Raw genomic sequence first — 21,886 nt, 5'->3', positions numbered from 1 at the left:
GTGTACATTGCTCAGAGATATTGCATCGAGGACATAAGCTGGAGATGCTTGATGAGGCGTCTACAAAAAAGAAAGAAAGACTGAGAAAAGTTCTGGACACACTGGCATCTAAGAAAGAGCAAACTGACAAAAGATTTAAGGGTCTACAAGAACGCAGTAAAAATGATAAGAAAAAGGCAGCTGGTCTTACCGAGAAAGTCTCGGACCTATTCCGAGACCTTAGGAGACACCTGGATGATCTGGAGAAGATGGTCCTGAATGAGATCTCTACGCAGGAGGAAGAGGTGTCAGCTACATTCTCAAAACTGATCAATCAGGTCGAAGAGGAGAAGGCCGAGTTGTCCAAGAAGTTGGCTCACATCGAAAAATTGTGCCACACGACTGATCCATTAACTATCCTACAAGAGCAGGAATCGGAGAGGGATGACTTCTGTGATACGGAAGAGGCAGGAGATGATAAATGGTGGGAAGACATAAAAAAAAAGCAGAATGTACAGGATCTGGACATGGCTCTGATCACCAAGTCATTACACTCACTGTCTGATATGATCAATCATGTGAGGACAGGACTGTATCTGCACACCTCGACAAACATAGTACTGGATATAAGTACAGCCGCAAATGATATACTCCTATCGGATGACTTGAAAACAGTCTCCAAATTACAGGTCTACCAGAATCGTGGCAATACACCTAAGAGGTTTCTTGACTATCAAGTTCTAAGCTTGAGGAGCTTCTCTACTGGACAACATTTCTTTGAAGTGGACACCACTGATTCCGATAGCTGGAGAGTTGGGATGTGTTATCCCAGTATAAGTAGAGGAGGTGACCATTTCATCAGTGGTCCGAACGAGAAATCCTGGTGTCTGCGGAGAAGCAATCAGGATTATAAACTAATACATAACAAATGTAGCATCGACGTGTTTCACAGAATTACCTGCAATAGATTCAGGGTGTATCTGGACTACGAGACCGGGCAGTTGTCCTTTTATGAGCTGAGCGACCCCATCAAACTCCTTCACACCTTCACCGCTACCTTCTCCGAGCCCCTCCATGTCCTCATCAGCGTTTTCCAAGGTTCTGTGACTATCACAAACTAACAATTTGACTATTGGAGATCGAATTAACTGGATTTTCTGTCTATGTTATTGAGAAGCAATATGATCTAGAGCCAAGTTTTTCCGTCTTCTCTAAGAGATGGATGACATACCAGTTAACTGTGGGTCCTTGGTTTGTAGTGTCACAATAGCTAGCCTTTCCATCCCACCATTTACTTAGCAGGTGAAAAACATGTACTGTACATCCAGATTATCATCAGACCTGAAGCCCAGTAGGCCCATCTCTGACTGGTGCTGATTGTCAACTTTCTAAGACATTAAGTGGAGTTTTGACACAACTTTAGCCCCACTTTACATCAGCTTTGCTTTATTTTGTAGAATATGGAGAAAATGACCCAAAAAAGACACCAAGGACCACTTAATCCGGTTGATGAGAGTGATGTTACGTGTAAATTACAGTTAACCAATAAACAGTATCCATTACTCTAGGATTTATTGTCTTCTATACGAGGGCTGACACCTAAGGCTGCGTTCATCACACAGCTGTGTGCTTATATTATCAGGCTTGGAAGATCCATGGTTATTGGCCCCTTCCCAGCCTAAAAATACCAGCCCTCAGCCACCCCAGAAGTGGAGCATAACATTAGATGCTCCAATTCTCGTGCTTTGCCTGGCTCTTCCCGATTGCCCTGGTGCGGTGGCAATTGGATAATAGGGCTTGGGGTTGAGGGCAGCTGTGGTTTGGCAGAAATCACCGCACCAGGGCAATCTTCTGGGGAAACTGAGCTGGTATTTTTAGGCTGGGAAGGGGCCAATAACCAGGGACATTCTCAGCCTGATAATATAAGCTTTCTGCTTTACCTTTGCTGGTTATCAAAAAAAAGGGGGAATCCCACGTAATTTAAAAAAAATGTTTAATAGGTTAAATAAGGCGAAACACCTTTTAGTGGGGGGGTGGGGAGGGCATTATGTATCTGCATGATTTCTATCGATTTACTCTACTGAACTCTCTGAAATTCAGCTGCGTCAAAATCTGAGCAAACACTCATTGTCTAATGTGATCAATAGTTAAGTCATGGAGGCAGCTGAGGGGATGGAGGGGCCAAATGAGGTTGGTCCCATCTGGCAGTAGGTGGGTAACACTGGGCCTACCATCATGGAGTGAATGGAGGATGAACCAGATCATGGGTGAAAACAAGGAAAAGCAATATCAATTTTAGTATAGGACAAGCGGAATCTTCACCTTCAACCAAAAATTAGGCTTGAGCTCTACCAATGTTCTCCTGCCCTACTGAAACCTCTATCCTTACCCACCCACTGTTTCCCTCACCAATTATTCAACCTTATCTTTCCATCAAAACGCACCTCTGACACCTGGCGCTTTTGGAGTTGAAGCAGCAGGTCATTGGCTACCATGATTCCCTATCTCCCCATTGTAGGACAGTATGGTCCCCTACACCTTAGTCAGCCATCCTTTACACAGACCCTTTGAGAAGGTACAAGGTGGACTTCCATCACGACCTTGACTGCTAATTCGGGAAGTCTCCAAGAACTGCTGAGATTGGTTGTCCTCCAGGACTGGAGGAGTCCAGAAATAACAATTGAATGCTGAAGTCCTGGAGCTGTTGATTAAATATATTGTCTTCCATCAGTTATAATAGGGTCAGGATTATATAATTACAGTAATTATATTCCTGTACATAGGGAGCTGTATTATAGTAGTTATATTCTTGTACATAGGAGTAGTATTATAGTAGTTATATTCTTGTACATAGGAGCAGTATTATAGTAGTTATATTCTTGTACATAGGGGCAGTATTATAGTAGTTATATTCTTGTACATAGGGGCAGTATTATAGTAGTTATATTCTTGTACATAGGGGCAGCATTATAGTAGTTATATTCTTGTACATAGTGGCAGTATTATAGTAGTTATATTCTTGTACATAGGAGCAGTATTATAGTAGTTATATTCTTGTACATAGGGGCAGTAGTATAGTAGTTATATTCTTGTACATAGAGGCAGTATTATAGTAGTTATAGTCTTGTACATAGGGGCAGTATTATAGTAGTTATATTCTTGTACATAGGGGCAGTATTATAATGTATATATTCTTGTACATAAGTGCAGTATTATAGTAGTTATATTCTTGTACATAGGGGCAGTATTATAGCAGTTATATTCTTGTACATAGGGGCAGTATAATAGTAATTATATTCTTGTACATAGGAGCAGTATTATAGTAGTTATATTCTTGTGCATAGGAGCAGTATTATAGTAGTTATATTCTTGTACATAGGGGGCAGTATTATAGTAGTTATATTCTTGTACATAGGGGCAGTATTATAGTTATATTCTTGTACATAGGGGGCAGTATTATAGTAGTTATATTCTTGTACATAGGAGCAGTATTATAGTAGTTATATTTTTGTATATAGGGGACAGTATTATAGTACTTAGATAGGTGCAGTAGTAATTAATTGTCTTTTACGATACTCACAGGATACAACCGCTATGCGTACAATGTATGTAATGATGAGGGGGACAGGCAGACAGACTATATATATCTAAGTTATTGAGGTTTGTTAGAGTCCAATCTTATGAAGAGATAATAATTCCTGTATTTTAGTTGCGTAGTTAATTTTTATTGTTCGTACGTAATTCAATCAGACATCATAAAGTCCTATCAGTCATGGTTAGGATTGTCGCTTCCTCTGACTTTTTCAGGTCGTGTATCGTGTTATCATTTATTAGGAGCCTCCTGGAGGTCAGAGCTGATCACTATGAGGCCTCAAGTCCTTATCTTCTCATGTGGTTTACTGCTTAGTTCTAGAGATCTGGGAATGAAGATCTCAATGAGGCACGTTCTATCGAGGCATTAAATGGCGGCACTATTGGAAAGTCTATGGCACTTTGAGGCACTATACGATGGTCTACATTGGTGACCAGACGATGTGGGGCGCTGTGTTTTCCACTAGTTTTCTCGGCATATCTTTTTTCTATGCTTTGGCTATAATTAGGAAGTTGCTACTCTGGCTTCACAAGTCTCATCCTTCCTTGGAGGAAACACCTGAACATGTCAAACAGCTGGTGCCCAATGTATCCCCCATATCATAGGGCAAGAAGCGGTCCCTCACCCTCCCTCTGCCCTCTAGAAGCAGCCCATCTTCGTACACAAAGACCGTCCCAAAGGCGTTGGTGCCAGGTGGTGACTCAATGACACCCTCCATAGTGACATGATGTATTCCATGGGAGTCCCGGTGGTATCCACCACTGTGGTCGTGGCCGGCAAAGTAACACACAACGCACTGGTGAGAGTAGATGGTTCTGAGGATCTCATCATAATTCCAAGCCAAGCAGGCGCTACGCATGGCTTTCGGGTGGATGGGGATGTGACCTGTGCAGAAGGAACATTGAGTTTGGGTCACAATTATATTGAGATGCACAATATTTTCCAAAAGAGAATGAGCCGCAATGATGAAGAACTTACCAGCAATGATCACCTTCTCACCATTCTGGTCGGAATACGAGAGGACATCATTTAACCACGCTAACTGCTCTTGGCCCATGCCACCATTAAACTCCCTCAGGTGGAAGCCTGTTATGTCCAAAAGGAGAATAACATAAAAGTCACATCTCATGGATCTACTGAAGACAAACATCAATTTAAAAAAATCAAGATGTAATTCCCAAGACTGTGACTGTTGTCTCCTGCCAGGAAATTAAGGTGCCACATATATGGCAACATGAGGTTTGGTTTTTGGGGGGCATTAGTAAGAGGTTTGCTCCAAAGCATGTCAACCAAGTAAGGGTCTACAAGAAGACTAAGCCCTCAACATAGAGGTGGCCGTGTGCACACCATGTTGACATGAGTTGAAGATACGCTAGCACCCAAAGGATTATGAAGGTTTCCAAAAATCTAATTTATTTTTTTCTGCGGAGTGACCGCACATGTAATGACTCTTCCACCCTTAGACCAATCATCAGCAATTTCTTCCACTTTTAAAGAACGTACCATTTAATTTATCTTGGCTACTTTCCATCAGATTTAAAGACTTCAGGTGTTTCTCAATGGACATTTCTCCAGAAATGACATTTAGATCATAAGTGTCCACCACAATGAACCTGAACTTAGTATGAGGACAGAAATGATACGCGTAGTAGTCCTTGTTATCTGAGGTTCCTCCACAACTTTGTTCCAGCTCCTTTTGTTGTTTGTCCTGCAGCCAAGTTGTGTTAAGCTTTGAGTCCATTAAATATTCTCGAGTGAAGTTATAAAATTCATGGTTACCCCAGACATGATGGAAAGGCATCAGTGCCACCTTGGTCATGGAAAGAACCATTTCAAGTGATTCTTCTGACCTTCCAGCTCTTTTGTTGTAGCTGTCGATGATGTCCCCAAGTTGCAACACAAACTTGGGCTTGATGTCCTTCGCGTTCCACTGCTTTATGGCATCCTGGAAGTGGAGACAGCTTTGGCTGTAGTATCTCATGGTTTTCCAGCCACTAAGTCCATCTGGTTTATTGGCATACTGAATATCTGCTATGACCCCAAACGTAAAATAAAGTTGACCGTGCCTGGAGCAGCCTCTCAAGTATTTCTTTGGTTCTTCCATCCTGTAGAGAATACAAATAACACATAATCTTAAAGGATTTGGTGGTGTATCGTGCATCCTGCAGTCCCTGGTTTAATAGTATGGTAGGTCGTGATTTGAGGTGGCACCACCATGACCTGATATAGAAGTTTCCACAGAGAAAGATGGCTTCATGGCTGTAAACTACAACATGAGGTGAACATGGCTGCTTAGGTCCAAGAAAAGCCACATGGTGATGTGTGTATGTGTATTATTCCAGTGCTGTCAGCCTCGGGAGGATTCGGCTCTGGAGAGTCTGGTGGGACTGCAAAAGGGACCCAACATGCATCCATGTGTGATGTCAACTGGGGAAGGACTGCTGACCAGTATGTAGCGGGAGATTGGCTGCCGTAATGCCTGTGTGACGTCCGTGGTGGCCAAAGGTCTGTGTGACGTCCACAGTGTCCAGAGTCCTGTGTGATGTTCACAGTGTCCACAGTCCTGTGTGACTTCCACAGTGTACAGAGGCCTGTGTGATGTTCACAGTGTACACAGTCCTGTGTGACGTCCACAGTGTACAGAGGCCTGTGTAACGTCCACAGTGTCCAGAGGCCTGTGTGACGTCCACAGTGTCCAGAGGCCAGTGTGACGTCCACAGTGTCCAGAGGCCTCTATGACGCCCACAGTGTCCAGAGGCCTCTATGATGCCTACAGTGTCCAGAGTCCTGTGTGACATCCACAGTGTCCAGAGGCTTGTGTGAGTGACATTAATAATCTGTCCTCAGTTAACCCTTCACTGCTGAAACTGAGATCTAGAGTGTCCAAGTTTTAGGGTTTATAAGGTTTGGAGCTCAGCAGGACCCTGGGGAGAAGACAGAAGGGCGGTCACCAATCTGTGATCTCAATGAGTGGAATTGGTGACATGATGGCCACGAAGGGGGTCTAACTAGATCACCCTTGGAAAAATTTGTCCGGTCCGGAGACAGAAAATCAAAATTAAATCAACCAAAAATAAACACAAAGAAAAATTATACATAAAATAGTTCCACCTCTTCCAGCAAAAAAAAGACTAAAAGCTCAGAATAATCATTCTTATATCGCTGATCCAATTGCCCAGAAATAAGCACGTAACACTATGCAATCATTGGAGAAATTGACTAAAATGTAAATTATCTTTACTTTTTATTTTCAAACTATAAACTTAAAAAGCCAAAAGAATATAATAAAACAGATTTTTAAAACAAAGGTACGTTGAATTGTCAGAAAAAAATATATATACTAAAGGAAACTGGCAAAAAATTGTGTCCAAAAATTATCACAATGCAAAAAGTGGGAACTCAACCAAAACCTTACAAGACAGTATATGGCAGTATGTGGCTTTCGACTGAACTTTCCCCGTACGCCGCCCCGCTCTCACCATATTAATATTCAAAGCCATGAAGAGTCACTCACCCCGGAGATCAAGGTCTGTTCCTCCGTGATTCCCGTCCGGTACACAAGACACGTTCTGCAGAGTCACTGCTGTCTGTAAGGAAAGATGGAGACAATGGCATCATCGCCGGCGGTCAGGAAAGAGGAAGACTATGGCATGACCGCCGGCTGTACACAGAGACCAAAGATGACATCACCGCCAGTATTTATACATAAATCCGCAATGATAATGACGCCATTTACCCCCCCAAAAAACTCAACCTATTGTTATTCTTAATTCTCATCACAATTCAATCCTCTCACCCAACTTTCCCAGACTCCTGAAAGCTAAATCTGATCCTCGAAGATGGGTCTGTATGACCAAGCTCACAGGACGAAGCTTCACCCGCCTGATCCCAGCACCGCCTCGTACCGCGTGTAATGGAGTGATCAGATTTCATCGATGAGTAACAAAATTAAACCTGGATCCAACAAGGAACACAAACGTCACCGGAGGCGTCAGCAGTTGTTCTCCGGGGTTTCCCACCACACTTCCTCATACTTAGTGACTCACAGGAGGCGAATTGTTAACGTCTGAGCTCCGGCCACTCAGAGGACAACAACAGGATATAATCTTTATATAACAACACGGCTGTGCTGAGAATGCGATATATACAACACATAAACCCGAATGTAGGGTAAAAGAAACACAAAGAAACGAAAATATGGAGGTAATAATAATAAAAAAGACTACTGTGTACAAGAATATAACTACTATAATACTGCCCCTATGTACAAGAATATAACTACTATAATACTGCTCCTATGTACAAGAATATAACTACTATAATACTGCCCCCCATGTACAAGAATATAACTACTATAATACTGCTCCTATGTACAAGAATATAACTACTATAATACTGCCCCCCATGTACAAGAATATAACTACTATAATACTGCACCTATGTACAAGAATATAACTACTATAATACTGCCCCTATGTACAGGAATATAACTACTATAATACTGCCCCTATGTACAAGAATATAACTACTATAATACTGCCTCCTATGTTCAAGAATATAACTACTATAATACTGCTCCTATGTACAAGAATATAACTACTATAATACTGCTCCTATGTACAAGAATATAACTACTATAATACTGCCTCCTATGTACAAGAATATAACTACTATAATACTGCCCCTATGTACAAGAATATAACTACTATAATACTGCCTCCTATGTTCAAGAATATGACTACTATAATACTGCTCCTATGTACAAGAATATAACTACTATAATACTGCCTCCTATGTTCAAGAATATGACTACTATAATACTGCTCCTATGTACAAGAATATAACTACTATAATACTGCCCCCATGTACAAGAATATAACTACTATAATACTGCCTCTATGTACAAGAACATGACTACTATAATACTGCCCCTATGTACAAGAATATAACTACTATAATACTGCCCCTATGTACAAGAATATAACTACTATAATACTGCCCCTATGTACAAGAATATAACTACTATAATACTGCCCCTATGTACAAGAATATAACTACTATAATACTGCCCCTATGTACAAGAATATAACTGCTATAATACTGCCCCTATGTACAAGAATATAACTGCTATAATACTGCCCCTATGTACAAGAATATAACTACTATAATACTGCCCCTATGTACAAGAATATAACTACTATAATACTGCTCCTATATACAAGACTATAACTACTATAATACTGCTCCTATGTACAGGAATATAACTACTATAATACTGTTCATATGTACAAGAATATAACTACTATAATACTGCCCCTATGTACAAGAATATAACTACTATAATACTGCCCCTATGTACAAGAATATAACTACTATAATACTGCCCCTATGTACAAGAATATAACTACTATAATACTGCCCCTATGTACAAGAATATAACTACTATAATACTGCCCCTATGTACAAGAATATAACTGCTATAATACTGCCCCTATGTACAAGAATATAACTACTATAATACTGCCCCTATGTACAAGAATATAACTACTATAATACTGCCCCTATGTACAAGAATATAACTGCTATAATACTGCCCCTATGTACAAGACTATAACTGCTATAATACTGCTCCTATATACAAGAATATAACTACTATAATACTGCTCCTATGTATAAGAATATAACTACTATAATACTGCTCCTATATACACGAATATAACTACTATAATACTGCTCATATGTACAAGAATATAACTTCTATAATACTGCCCCTATGTACAAGAATATAACTACTATAATACTGCCCCTATGTACAAGAATATAACTACTATAATACTGCCCCTATGTACAAGAATATAACTACTATAATACTGCCCCTATGTACAAGAATATAACTACTATAATACTGCCCCTATGTACAAGAATATAACTGCTATAATACTGCCCCTATGTACAAGAATATAACTACTATAATACTGCCCCTATGTACAAGAATATAACTACTATAATACTGCCCCTATGTACAAGAATATAACTGCTATAATACTGCCCCTATGTACAAGACTATAACTGCTATAATACTGCTCCTATATACAAGAATATAACTACTATAATACTGCTCCTATGTATAAGAATATAACTACTATAATACTGCTCCTATATACATGAATATAACTACTATAATACTGCCCTATGTACAAGAATATAACTACTATAATACTGCTCCTATGTACAAGAATATAACTACTATAATACTGCTCTCTATGTATAAGAATATAACTACTATAATACTGCTCCTATATACAAGAATATAACTACTATAATACTGCCCTATGTACAAGAATATAACTACTATAATACTGCTCCTATGTACAAGAATATATCTACTATAATACAGCCCCCTATGTACAAGAATATAACTACTATAATACTGCCCCTATGTATAAGAATATAACTACTATAATACTGATCCTATGTACAAGAATATAACTACTATAATACTGCTCCTATGTACAAGAATATAACTACTATAATACAGCCCCCTATGTACAAGAATATAACTACTATAATACTGCCCCTATGTATAAGAATATAACTACTATAATACTGCCCCATATGTACAAGAATATAACTACTGTAATACTGCCCCTATGTACAGGAATATAACTACTATAATACTGCCCCCTATGTACAAGAATATAACTACTGTAATTCTGCTCCTATGTACAAGAATGTAACTACTATAATACTGCCCCCTATGTACAAGAATATAACTACTATAATACTGCTCGTATGTACAAGAATATAACTACTATAATACTGCCCCTATGTACAAGAATATAACTACTATAATACTGCTCCTATGTACAAGAATATAACTACTATAATACTGCTCCTATGTACAAGAATATAACTACTATAATACTGCCTCTATGTACAAGAATATAACTACTATAATACTGCCCCCTATGTATAAGAATATAACTACTATAATACTGTCCTTATTTTTTATTACTATCGTTATTATTTCTTTTGTTTGGGGAGTTAAATCCCTTTCCCAGCACAAAGTGATAACAGTAAACCGTCCATTTAGAGGACGGACTCACCCTATTAGAGCCTCTCACAGCTGGTCGTGTTGTGACTAATTCCAAGTGTTTCCAACTCTACTCCCCGACACTGAAAGAGGCAGCTGAACTGTCTTATATAGTCCGTTCCAAGTCCTGGAATTGGAGGTAAGGGAACTGCCAACCCCTCCCAGCTCTAGATGCTCCTAAAATCCGGACCCATTAAAAACACCTGTGAGCACTATATGTGCTGGAGCATGCTTCTCCGCCTTCTATATCACCAAGGTTTACCTCCTTCGTGACACATACTGTACATCCCATCCAGGACTTGCCCAGCTGCCATCTCACAGGGGGTTTATGGTGGATTTTTGTAGCCTTCGTTCTGTGACTTCACATTCTTGATTTCTAGCTCTGATCTTGTATTGGTGACAGGCTTGTGTATTCTTCATCCTTCACTCTTGGTGGGGGGTAGACTATGTTCCTCCCTTTTGACCTTGGCGTGTCTGTGTAGATCCCGTCTTTGCCTTTTAGGGTATGTTTCCACGGTCAGGATTGCATCAGGATTTGATGCAGGTAAAATCTGCACCCAAGGTCACTGACAGGTCACCTGCGTTTTTTGATGCGTTTTTTGATGTGGATTTGTGTGTTTTTGTAAGCTAAATAAAGATATACAAAAAAAAGAATTGTGAAGTCATTTCTTGTCAAACGTCTTCATTTTTACATCCTCCATTGAAGAATAATGTTTACACAGATAGATGATAGATAGACAATAGATCGATAGATGATAGATAATAGATAGACGATAGATAGATCTATAGATAATACCAAGCCCGATGTTTAGTAATTAATATAATAAAATGTTAATAAAGAGTAAAGGTACCTTCGCACATAACGATTTCGTTAACGATATTGTTGCTTTTTGTGACGTAGCAACGATATCGTTAACAAAATCGTTATGTGTGACAGCGACCAACGATCAGGCCCCTGCTGGGAGATCGTTGGTCGCTGGGGAATGATCAGGAAGTTTATTAGGTCGCTGGATCTCCCGCTGTCATCGCTGAATCGGCGTGTGTGACGCCAATCCAGCGATGTGTTCACTGGTAACCAGGGTAAATATTAGGTTACTAAGCGCAGGGCCGCGCTTAGTAACCCGATGTTTACCCTGGTTACCTGTTATGAAAGGTAATTCAGTACCACAATGGACATAGAGGTCAGTGCACATACAGTGACCTGGCAATAACCCAAAAAACAAGAACGAGCTCTGAGACGTGGGAATTCTGTTGACCGCAATCCCTAATCCTAACCAACCACACTAGAGGCAGCCGTGGATTGCGCCTAACGCTGCCTATGCAACTCGGCACGGCCTGAGAAACTGGCTAGCCTGAAGATAGAAAATAAGCCTACCTTGCCTCAGAGAAATACCCCAAAGGAAAAGGCAGCCCCCACATATAATGACTGTGAGTTAAGATGAAAAGACAAACGTAGAGATGAAATAGACTTAGCAAAGTGAGGCCCAACTTTCTGAACAGAGCGAGGATAGGAAAGGTAACTTTGCGGTCAACACAAAACCCTACAAAAACCACGCAAAGGGGGCAAAAAGACCCTCCGTACCGAACTAACGGCACAGAGGTACACCCTCTGCATCCCAGAGCTTCCAGCAAGCAGAAAAAAACAAATAAACAAGCTGGACAGAAAAAAAACAGCAAACAAATAGCAAAGAGGAACTTAGCTATGCAGAGCAGCAGGCCACAGGAACGATCCAGGAGGAAACAGGTCCAATACTAGAACATTGACTGGAAGCCTGGATCAAAGCACTAGGTGGAGTTAAATAGGGTAGCACCTAACGACTTCACCATATCACCTGAGGAAGGAAACTCAGAAGCCGCAGTACCACTTTCCTCCAACGGAAGCTCACAGAGAGAATCAGCCGAAGTACCACTTGTGACCACAAGAGGGAGCTCTGCCACAGAATTCACAACAGTTACCGTTGTAAAAGTTAAAAAAAACTAACACTACATACTTACATTCCGGTGTCTGTCCCCCGGTGTCAGCTTCCCGCACTGACTGTCAGAGCCAGCCGGCCGTAAAGCAGAGCACAGCGGTGACGTCACCGCTCTGCTTTATGGCCGGCGCTGACACAGTGCAGGGAACCTGACGCCGGGGGACAGACACCGGAATGTAAGTATGTAGTGTTTGTTTTTTTTAACTTTTACAATGGTAACCAGGGTAAACATCGGGTTACTAAGCGCGGCCCTGCGCTTAGTAACCCGATGTTTACCCTGGTTACCCGGGGACTTCGGCATCGCTACAGCGTCGCTAAATGTGACGGTACCCTTAGTCCGGGATCACACATGCGAGAAACTCGGACGAGTCTCGCATCTTAATACTTGGCACTGCCGTCAGCACTGGGGAGCGGAGCGGGCTGTTGCATGTATCTCTGTGCAGCTGCACGCTCCGCTCCTGAGTGCCGGCGGCAGTGCCGGGAATTAAGATGCGAGACTCGTCCGAGTTTCTCACGTGTGTGATCCTGGCCTTAAATAAAGACACACACACAAACGAAATTTAAAGTCATTTTGAGGGGTCTATATGATAGAAAATACCCAAAAGTGACACCATTCTAAAAACTGCACCCCTCAAGGTTCTCAAAACCACATTCAAGAAGTTTATTAACCCTTCAGGTGCTTCACAGGAATTTTTGGAATGTTTAAAAAAAATGAAAATTTAACTTTTTTTCACAAAAAATGTATTTCAGATCCAATTTGTTTTATTTTACCAAGGGTAACAGGAGAATATGGACACCAAAAATTGTTGAACAGTTTGTCCTGAGTACGCTGATACCACATATGTGGGGGTAAACCACTGTTTGGGCGTATGGCAGAGCTCAGAAGGGAAGGAGCGCCATTTGACTTTTTTTTTAATGCAAAATTGGCTGGAATTGAGATGGGACGCCATGTTGCGTTTGGAGAGCCCCTGATGTGCCTAAACATTGAAACGCCCCACAAGTGACACCATTTTGGAAAGTAGACCCCTATGGAACTTATGTAGATGTGTGGTGAGCACGTTGACCCACCAAGTGCTTCACAGAAGTTTAAAATGTAGAGTGGTAAAAATAAAAAATCATATTTTTTCACAAAAATGATTTTTCGCCCCCAATTTTTTATTTTCTCAAGGGTAACAGGAGAAATTGGACCCCAAAAGTTGTTGTCCAATTTTTCCTCAGTACGCTGATACCCCATATGTGGGGGGAACAGCCGTTTGAGCGTATGGCAGAGCTCGGAAGGGACTGGCAGCCGTCACACACTAAAAGACGCTTTTTATTGCAAAAAAACTTGTTTGTGCATCACCACATTTTGAGACCTATAATTTTTCCAGATTTTGGCCCACAGAGTCATGTGAGGTCTTGTTTTTTGCAGGGCGAGTTGACTTTTTTATTGGTACCATTTTCGGGCTCATGACAGTTTTTGATCGCTTTTTATTATGATTTTTGGGAGGCAGAATGAACAAAAAACAGCAATTCATGAATTTCTTGTGGGTGGGGTGTTTATACCGTTCCGCGTTTGGTACAATTGATAAAGCAGTTTTATTCTTCGGGTCAGTACGACTAAAGCGTCACCTCATTTGTATCATTTTTGTTATGTTTTGGCGCTTCTATACAATAAAAAGTATTTTATATAAAAAATAATTATTTTTGCATCACTTTATTCTGAGGACTATAACTTTTTATTTTTTCGCTGATGATGCTGTATAGTGGCTTGTTTTTTGTGGGACAAGATGACATTTTCAGCGGTACCATGGTTATTTATATCCGTCTTTTTGATCGCGTGTTATTCCACTTTTTGTTCGGCACTGTCACGCACGTGCCCAGACTGGTTGGCGCGGGCATACGGGGGTGTGGCCCCACTGGACCACAGGCCAAACTTCCCTGGAAGGGGCGTAACTAAGTAGCTTCCTAGGTGTTCGCTGGAGCCTCTGATGGTGAGGTCAGACTTGTGCAATAGGAAGCTACCAGGTGCCACTCCAGGGTGGTGTCTGGCTGTGGCTGCTGATCCCACTAAGGAACGGAGCGGGCACGGCTTGCACTCTGGCTGACAGGCGGGCACGACTGGGACACAGGCAGGCAGACGGGTACAACAGAGACACTGGCGGGCAGGCGGACACGGCTGGCTCTCTGGTAGGCAGGCGGGTACGGCTAGAACATAGGAAGAACCGGTAGGGACCGGTCTGCAGGCAGGTATGTGAAACAGGTTGGAACCTGTACAGACAGGAGGACTAAGTAACAAGTAGAGAAAGACCGAAAGAGCGGATGCAGAGCGAAAGCACAAGAGCTAGAACCAAGAACAGAAATGCAGGAGGCTGAGTACGAGTAGAAGGTGGAACTAAGAGAAGAGAAGGAGAAGGCAGAGCCAAGGGTGGAGCCGCAAGGGGCGGAGCCAAGGGCGGAGACGCTGGAGGCGGAGCCAAGAGCGGAGATGCTGGAGGCGGAGCCAAGAGCGGAGATGCTGGAGGCGGAGCCAAGAGCAAAGACGCTGGAGGCGGAGCCAAGAGCGGAGAAGCTGGAGGCGGAGCCAAGAGCAGAGATGCTGGAGGCGTTGCCAAGAGCAGAGATGCTGGAGGCGGAGCCAAGAGCAGAGACGCTGGAGGCGGAGCCAAGAGCAGAGACGCTGGAGGCGGAGCCAAGAGCAGAGACGTTGGAGGCGGAGCCAAGAGCGGAGACGCTGGAGGCGGAGCCAAGAGCTGAGATGCTGGAGGCGGAGCCAAGAGCAGAGACGCTGGAGGCGGAGCCAAGAGCAGAGACGCTGGAGGCGGAACCAAAAGCGGAGACGCTGGAGGTAACGCCAAGAGCGGAGATGCTGGAGGCGGAGCCAAGAGCAGAGACGGAGCCAAGTGCAGAAACACAGGAGGCGGAGCCAGATAGAACCGCAAAGAGCGGAGCCACAGAGCAAAGCCAGAGAGTGCGAAGCAAGGTCTGAGTGCAGAGCCGCAAGAGTGCGGAGTGTAAGCAGACAGAAAACACAAGGAAAGACAAAGCAGGGAAGGAAGCCACAGACAAGGAGACCGAGAAAAGACAAAGTACAGACAAGGCAATGGAACAAGACACAGGGACAAAGACACAGGGACCAGGATATTCTGCCTCCTGGAGGGCGGACTACAAGATCAAGGCAATAGCACAGAGAAAAACCTCCAGAGAGGGAGTAACTCAGAGCAGGACCTGGCAAACTCAGAAACAAGAAACAAACTGAGCTAACACATTGCACAGGCCCAGACCACAGGGTGGAGCTGCACTATATACAGGAGGCCTCTTGATAATTGGTCAGGAACTGATTAGACAGATGCACCTGATTCCTATAAGAACCAGAGAGTTCAGGCGCCAGCCCCCTATACACATAGCCATGAGGCATGCACAGAGCAGAGGCACAGAACATGGAGCTGGCATTAAAGAGAAACCACAACATGACCTGGAGCAGTGGGTAAGATTGTGTGAGAGATGTGAGGCCATGCTGTGATGCCAGCAGAGTTCTTACAGTACCCCCCCCTTTACGGCCCCTCTTCTTCAAGCCCGCCAGAATAACTTGTAGAAGAAGGATAGGAGCACACATAGTCCAGGCCAACATGACATCTTCAGGGTAGAATAAGGCAGGCGGGTCACCAGGAATCTCATAAAACAAAGTCTCTTGGTGCTCAACAGGGTTAGCTTCCACAATGAGCTGGACCACCTCCTTCAGGTAGACAGGTAACAGGGAATTGAATGCTGCTGTCTTAACATCTTCACCAGCCGGACACATGGAAACTGGAAGCCTTCTCATAGGATTCAACTTTTGCCCGACAGGTAGCAGAGATGTTCTTAGATACGGAACACAAGAAAAGTCATTAGAGATGAGAGAGGAGAACAACAGCTCCACCGGGTCAGAGAGAAATTGAGGTGAACAAACTTCTGTTTTGAAATCTTCACCAGCCGGCCTCAAGGACGCTGAAGGTATCCACATAGGAACCATCTTCTGCCCGTTATCCAGAAGAAATCGTCCAAACGGCGGGGATGTTCCTAGGAACAGATTACAGGAATAGTCGTGGGAGATGTGCGGAGAGATAGTCACCGCTTCCCCATCTTCAGTGACGTTAGCACACCTTGACTCGACGACTAACTGTTTACTGGTATAGTCGCTGGAGATGTGTGGAGACATCGTCACCGTTTCCCCATCTTCGGTGACGTCAGCACACCTTGACTCGACGACTAGCAGACCAGCTGAAGATGACACTGCTGAGAATCTTTGATGCATGGGAACCAGACACTTCTCAAGACTGGGTAAGTTCAAACGAAGCACTTTACTGGAACTCTTGACCAGAGCGGGTGGTAGAGTCCTTGGCTCAGAATGACCCATGGGCATAACAGACAGCATACGGAAAACAAACTTCTTCGTGCATAAGGCTCCAACTTGGAGCTGTAGTTGTCCTTGCAGGACTAGACTGCTCTTTAGCAGGGCTCGGCCATTATAAGGCAACGCCCACACCGGGTTCTGAAGCTGTAGAACGGAGACCATACACTGACTCCGAATGATAGGCAGCTTAAACACACCAACGCTCCCAGAAGGCAGAGAAACAGTCATTAACTTTGACGGAGAGGAAGTACTCTTGCCAGGTGTAAGAGAGTGAACTGTAGTCCCACTGAGAGGGCACTAGGACCCTGTGGTTTTTGCCTGCTGCAGCAGAGGACAGACCCTGCAAAACTCCCGTAGACAATGTGTGCTGGGGGGTGGGGTCTGGTGTCTTGTGTGAAAAGTGAAACAAGGAAGTGAGAGCTGAGAGAAAAAGGCGGGGAGAAAAGGCAGAAGCTGCTGTGATATCTTAAAAAGAGACTGTGTGTGGATTTACTGCGAGTGTGTTTGGAGGAAAAGAAGCTTTTGAGAGACTTTTGTTGCTAACGTTTCCTGGAGAAGAGCTAACCCTTGATCTAAGAAAAGACTGAGACTTTACTAAAACCCAGTACGTATTTGGAAGTCTGTGGATTCCCTGTGCATTGAGTGGAGAAACAAGTCTGGGCAGACTGCTGATACAGAGACGGACGGGTTGTCGTGGAAGCATTCCTAGGAGCTACAGAAGCAGAGACAACATCGTGAGACCATTAACTAAGTCCCCGGCGTTTGGGCTCGGCATCGGCCGACAAGACAAGAGGAACTTGCTGTAACTTATTGGCGCTGAAGATATGGACTGGCTGCAGCCTGTGCGGATTCCTGCCTGAGAGGAAATCCATCTCAGGATACGGTACCACAGTTATAGATACCCGGGTATCTCTGCTCTGAGTGTTTAATTGTTACTTTAGAGGTGTATCTTATATTAGAGTTGTGTAAGTTATACTCAGTGTGCCGTTCCAGGGGCTCCCTTGATAACACTACATTCAATTTACACTTGTTTCCTGTTTTTAGTTGCTCTGTTAGGTAAATTTCTTACTAGTCTGTTATAGAAACAGTTCTCAGGAGACCTTGGAGTGGCACAGTGATTTCAGCTGCTGCTGAGCTAGTGTATCTTTGGGGTGCATCTGCCTTAATATTCTCCATATTACCTTTATTATTTTGCTTTTGAGTAAATACCGTTGGAGATTTCTGCCTTGGTCTTGGTTTGTGACTCACTGGATCTTATTCGGACCTCTGGTCATTACATTTTTGGCGTAGTCGGCAGGATCCAGTGTTTGTCATGGACGGAGGCGAGGGTGGAAATGACCCCGCTGTATCCGCATCCTCCTCGGGGGTTGGGGTTCCCCTGGCAGCCGCGGCGACTCCTGGAGGGTATGTGCCTGTAGGAGCTTTACTTCAGCACATGCCGAAATACGATGGGCGCAATATGGCGTTGCAAGATTGGGCTGAGAGAATCCGGAGTATTCTGCGCATGTGTAATATGACCCCCGCGCTGAGCTGGCATTAAATGCACTGGAGGGTGATAATAGGCGTATTGTGATGGTGCGCCCAGAATCAGAGAGGGATACGTTAGAAAAGATTTTGGAACTGTTAGAGGGGAGTTTGGGGGGCCGAGCGCGTGTGGCTCAGCTTCGGTCCCTATTCTTTAATCGTCCCCAGAGGGAGTGTGAGTCCCTGATGCAGTACTCTAATATCTTGCAAGAGACGTTGAATGAGATGCAGCGACTAGACCCGGGGGCCATGGGGGCGTTCCGGGAGGTAGACCGCTTGCTCCGAGACCAATTCATCACCGGTTTAGCCAATAGACTTCTCCGGGACAAACTGTTGGAAATGGCCCGGGTTGCACCAGAGTTATCTTTCTGGCAGATTTACCGAGCTGCAGTGGAAAGGGAAGAGAAATCAGCCTATGTTCCCGAGGGGTCAGTGAACAGTGCCCAGCTGGAGGAAGGTGGGTCATCAGGGTCGGGGGAAGAGGGGCTGGTAAGCATGGTACAAGCTTTGCGTGCTGAGGTGAAGGAGTTGAAGCTGACATTGTCTCAACTGACAGTTGATCCCGCCTCTACCCCCTCACGGGGACCTCCTGCCCCACCCACTGGAACGGTGACCCCGCAAATGGCCAGGTCGTCCTATCAGAATGAGTCAAGCCCTCGTCCACAAGGAACAATCACCTGCTGGAAGTGTGGTCGCCAGGGACACATCTCGCGTTACTGCCGGACGCGTATAGCCCCAGAAACCCCGTCGCCGGCTTTAAACTTCCGGCCGCTGCCATGAGAGGGCAAGCAGCAGCGGCCCCACACACACAAAGCCCTCGACGGAATGAACAAGATTTGTTTACATGTAGTCCAGTGATAGAAGCAGAGTTTGAAGGGCGGAAGATGAGGTGCTTGGTTGACACGGGATCCGAATGTACTATAATGCCTCTAGAAGTATATGAGAGATACTTCAGTCGACTAGTGATTCCAGAGGATGGCCGAGTGATACGACTGACCGCCGCAAATAATGGTCAATTGTCAGTCAAGGGAATCGTGTGGATGCAACTAAAAATGTTTGGTCAAGAGCTGGGGCAGAAAGGGGTAGTACTGGTGGATCACCCCCCTAGAAGAGGGATGGAAGTGACGCTCGGAATGAACGTGCTGCAAGACTTGAATCACCAGATGTATGCCAGTGAAGGACCCCGATACTGGGCCCGTGCGACAAGACACCGACCCACACAGAGAATTCTACACCGTCTAGTGCTGAGTTGCGACTTGCTGAAAAGTGTGGTCCCAGGTGGCCGGGTGGGCCGGGTCCGAGTGACTTCGAGGGCCCCGATCCTGCTGGGACCCAGACAAGAGGAACTCTTAATGCTGCCTGTGGGAGCTGCACAGAGATTGAATGGGCTTGAAGTGCTACTTGAGCCCGCCCGAGAGGATTCCTCATTTGCCAAGGTACATGTGGCCCGGTCTTTGGCGATTGTGAAGAATGGACGAGTGCCGGTCCGATGCATCAATGTTTTAGATGAAGCTGTTGCAATTCCCGCTGGGACCATACTGGCTGAACTGTTCATGCCGGCAGAGAAGGTGCCAGAAAATGCAGGGTTCGAATTGCGACCAGACTAACAGTCATCCTGGACATTCGCGGTCAAGGTAGGCCGGACTGAGCCTCCTACGGAGGAATGGAATGGTCATGTGATCATGGAGCAGATGGGAGTGGATCGGGAGAAGCTGACCCCCGTGCAGTTGGAGCAGTTGGAGAGAGTTTTGTGGGAACATCAAGAGACCTTTTCCCGACATGGAGAGGACTTCGGGTGTACCCAGACGATTGAGCATGAGATTCCAACGGGGGATACTCCACCCATTAGAGAAAGATATCTTCAAATTCCTCCGGCGCTCTATCAAGAGGTGAAGAGCATGGTGGCCAGTATGCTGGACAACCAAGTGATCTGAGAGAGCCGGAGTCCCTGGGCGGCCCCTGTAGTCTTGGTCCGCAAGAAGGATGGGACACTCCGATTTTGTGTGGACTATCGGAAATTGAATGCCCACACCATACGGGACGCATATCCTTTACCCCGTATTGAAGAATCCCTGTCGGCCCTGGGTCGGGCCAAGTATTTCTCAACGTTGGATTTGGCAAGCGGGTACTGGCAGGTCCCAATGGCTGAAAAAGATCGGGCCAAGACGGCGTTTGTCTTGCCAATGGGGCTCTTTGAGTTCAACCGGATGCCCTTTGGCCTCGCTACCGCCCCGGGAACCTTCCAACCCCTGATGGAACATTGCTTGGGCGATCTAAATTTTGAATCAGTCCTGATATATCTAGACGACATTGTGGTGTTCGGAACCTCATTTGAAGATCATCTGGAGAAGCTGTGTCCAGTTCTCCGGCGGCTCAAGAGCTACGGCCTGAAAATAAAGCCAAAAAAATGTCAACTGTTACGAAACCAGATTGAATACTTGGGGCATCTGGTGACCCCGGGCGGGGTACTACCGTTAGCCAGTAAGATTAAGGCGGTACAAGAGTGGCCACCTCCTTGTGACCTGCGAGAAGTGCGGGCCTTCCTGGGCCTAGCAGGATACTATCGGCGGTTTGTGCCTAAATTCTCACAAGTGGTGAGTCCCTTGAATGAACTTTTGAGAGGGACAGCGCTGGGTCCTCGAAATCCCCCCATTCCATGGGGGCCCCTACAGAAAAAGGCATTTGATGAAGTGAAAACCGCCCTAACGAGTGCCCCATTGCTGGCCTACGCCCGGTTTGACACCCCTTTTTTGTTGTATACCGATGGTAGTCTTCATGGGTTGGGGGCAGTACTAGCACAGGTGCAGGACGGCCGAGAGCGAGTGATTTCTTATGGCAGCAGATCTTTAAGAGACTCCAAGCGAAATCCGGCTAACTACAGCTCATTCCGGCTGGAATTGCTGGCCCTGGTGTGGGCAATGACAGAACGCTTCGCCGAGTATCTAACAGGAGCTGAGGTGCTAGTCATGACAGATAACAACCCGCTAGCTCACTTAGAGAATGCAAAGCTGGGGGCGTTGGAGCAGCGGTGGGTCGCCAGACTGGCCAAGTTCAATTACCGTATTAAATTTTGCTCTGGTCGAGAGAACGGCAATGCAGATGCATTGTCAAGAGTGCCCCTTGGGTCATCAGGGGAAGATGTTGACGAACAACTTGAGGATACTGAAACTCCAGCTTTGGGGCAGATACCTATCTTCCAAAGTGTGGTACACTCAAGTGGGGTGGCCACCGGGATGCCCTGTGTCCTGAGTAAAACACCCTCAGATTGGACAAGAGTCCAGGATGAGTGTCCGGACATTGCACTCGTGCGCCGTTGGGTACAAAACAAGGCCTGGCCCAGTGCAGAGGACAAG

The 21,886-nt window shown here is 44.7% G+C and overlaps 2 protein-coding genes across 5 annotated transcripts in view; one reads left to right on the top strand and one right to left on the bottom strand.

The window, feature by feature from the left end:
• LOC138663105 (uncharacterized) overlaps positions 1-21,886 on the top strand; it is a 142,664-nt gene that overhangs the window by 36,734 nt on the left and 84,044 nt on the right. The gene's annotated exons all lie outside the window — the stretch shown is intronic.
• Positions 1,646-11,820, bottom strand: LOC138663103 (manganese-dependent ADP-ribose/CDP-alcohol diphosphatase-like). 4 transcript variants are annotated; one of them, XM_069749202.1, is made up of 5 exons: positions 10,678-11,820; positions 7,086-7,158; positions 5,075-5,676; positions 4,550-4,657; positions 1,646-4,456 (listed from the first exon to the last, which is right to left on the bottom strand). In XM_069749202.1, exons 3-5 carry the CDS (start codon positions 5,673-5,675, stop codon positions 4,107-4,109), a joined length of 1,059 nt encoding a protein of 352 aa, XP_069605303.1. In that variant the 5' UTR covers position 5,676; positions 7,086-7,158; positions 10,678-11,820; the 3' UTR covers positions 1,646-4,106. The 4 variants fall into 4 exon arrangements, with proteins under 4 accessions (XP_069605303.1, XP_069605302.1, XP_069605304.1 ...); XM_069749201.1 differs by having other exon boundaries at positions 10,927-11,820; XM_069749203.1 differs by lacking the exon at positions 10,678-11,820 and adding an exon at positions 7,477-7,619.

The sequence above is a fragment of the Ranitomeya imitator genome, chromosome 2, assembly GCF_032444005.1.
Source record: "Ranitomeya imitator isolate aRanImi1 chromosome 2, aRanImi1.pri, whole genome shotgun sequence".
Taxonomy (NCBI): domain Eukaryota; kingdom Metazoa; phylum Chordata; class Amphibia; order Anura; family Dendrobatidae; genus Ranitomeya; species Ranitomeya imitator.
Note: the sequence above shows the minus strand (reverse complement) of the source record. Positions and strands in the feature narration are given on the sequence as shown.

Excerpts from the sequence above, each read along its gene's own strand:
- LOC138663103 (XM_069749202.1), bottom strand. The coding sequence starts at position 5,675 with ATGGAAGAACCAAAGAAATACTTGAGAGGCTGCTCCAGGCACGGTCAA. Across the intron at positions 4,658-5,074 it reads TAGCCAAGATAAATTAAATG|GCTTCCACCTGAGGGAGTTT; the intron begins GTACGTTCTTTA and ends TGGACATAACAG. Across the intron at positions 4,457-4,549 it reads TGAGAAGGTGATCATTGCTG|GTCACATCCCCATCCACCCG; the intron begins GTAAGTTCTTCA and ends CCTTCTGCACAG.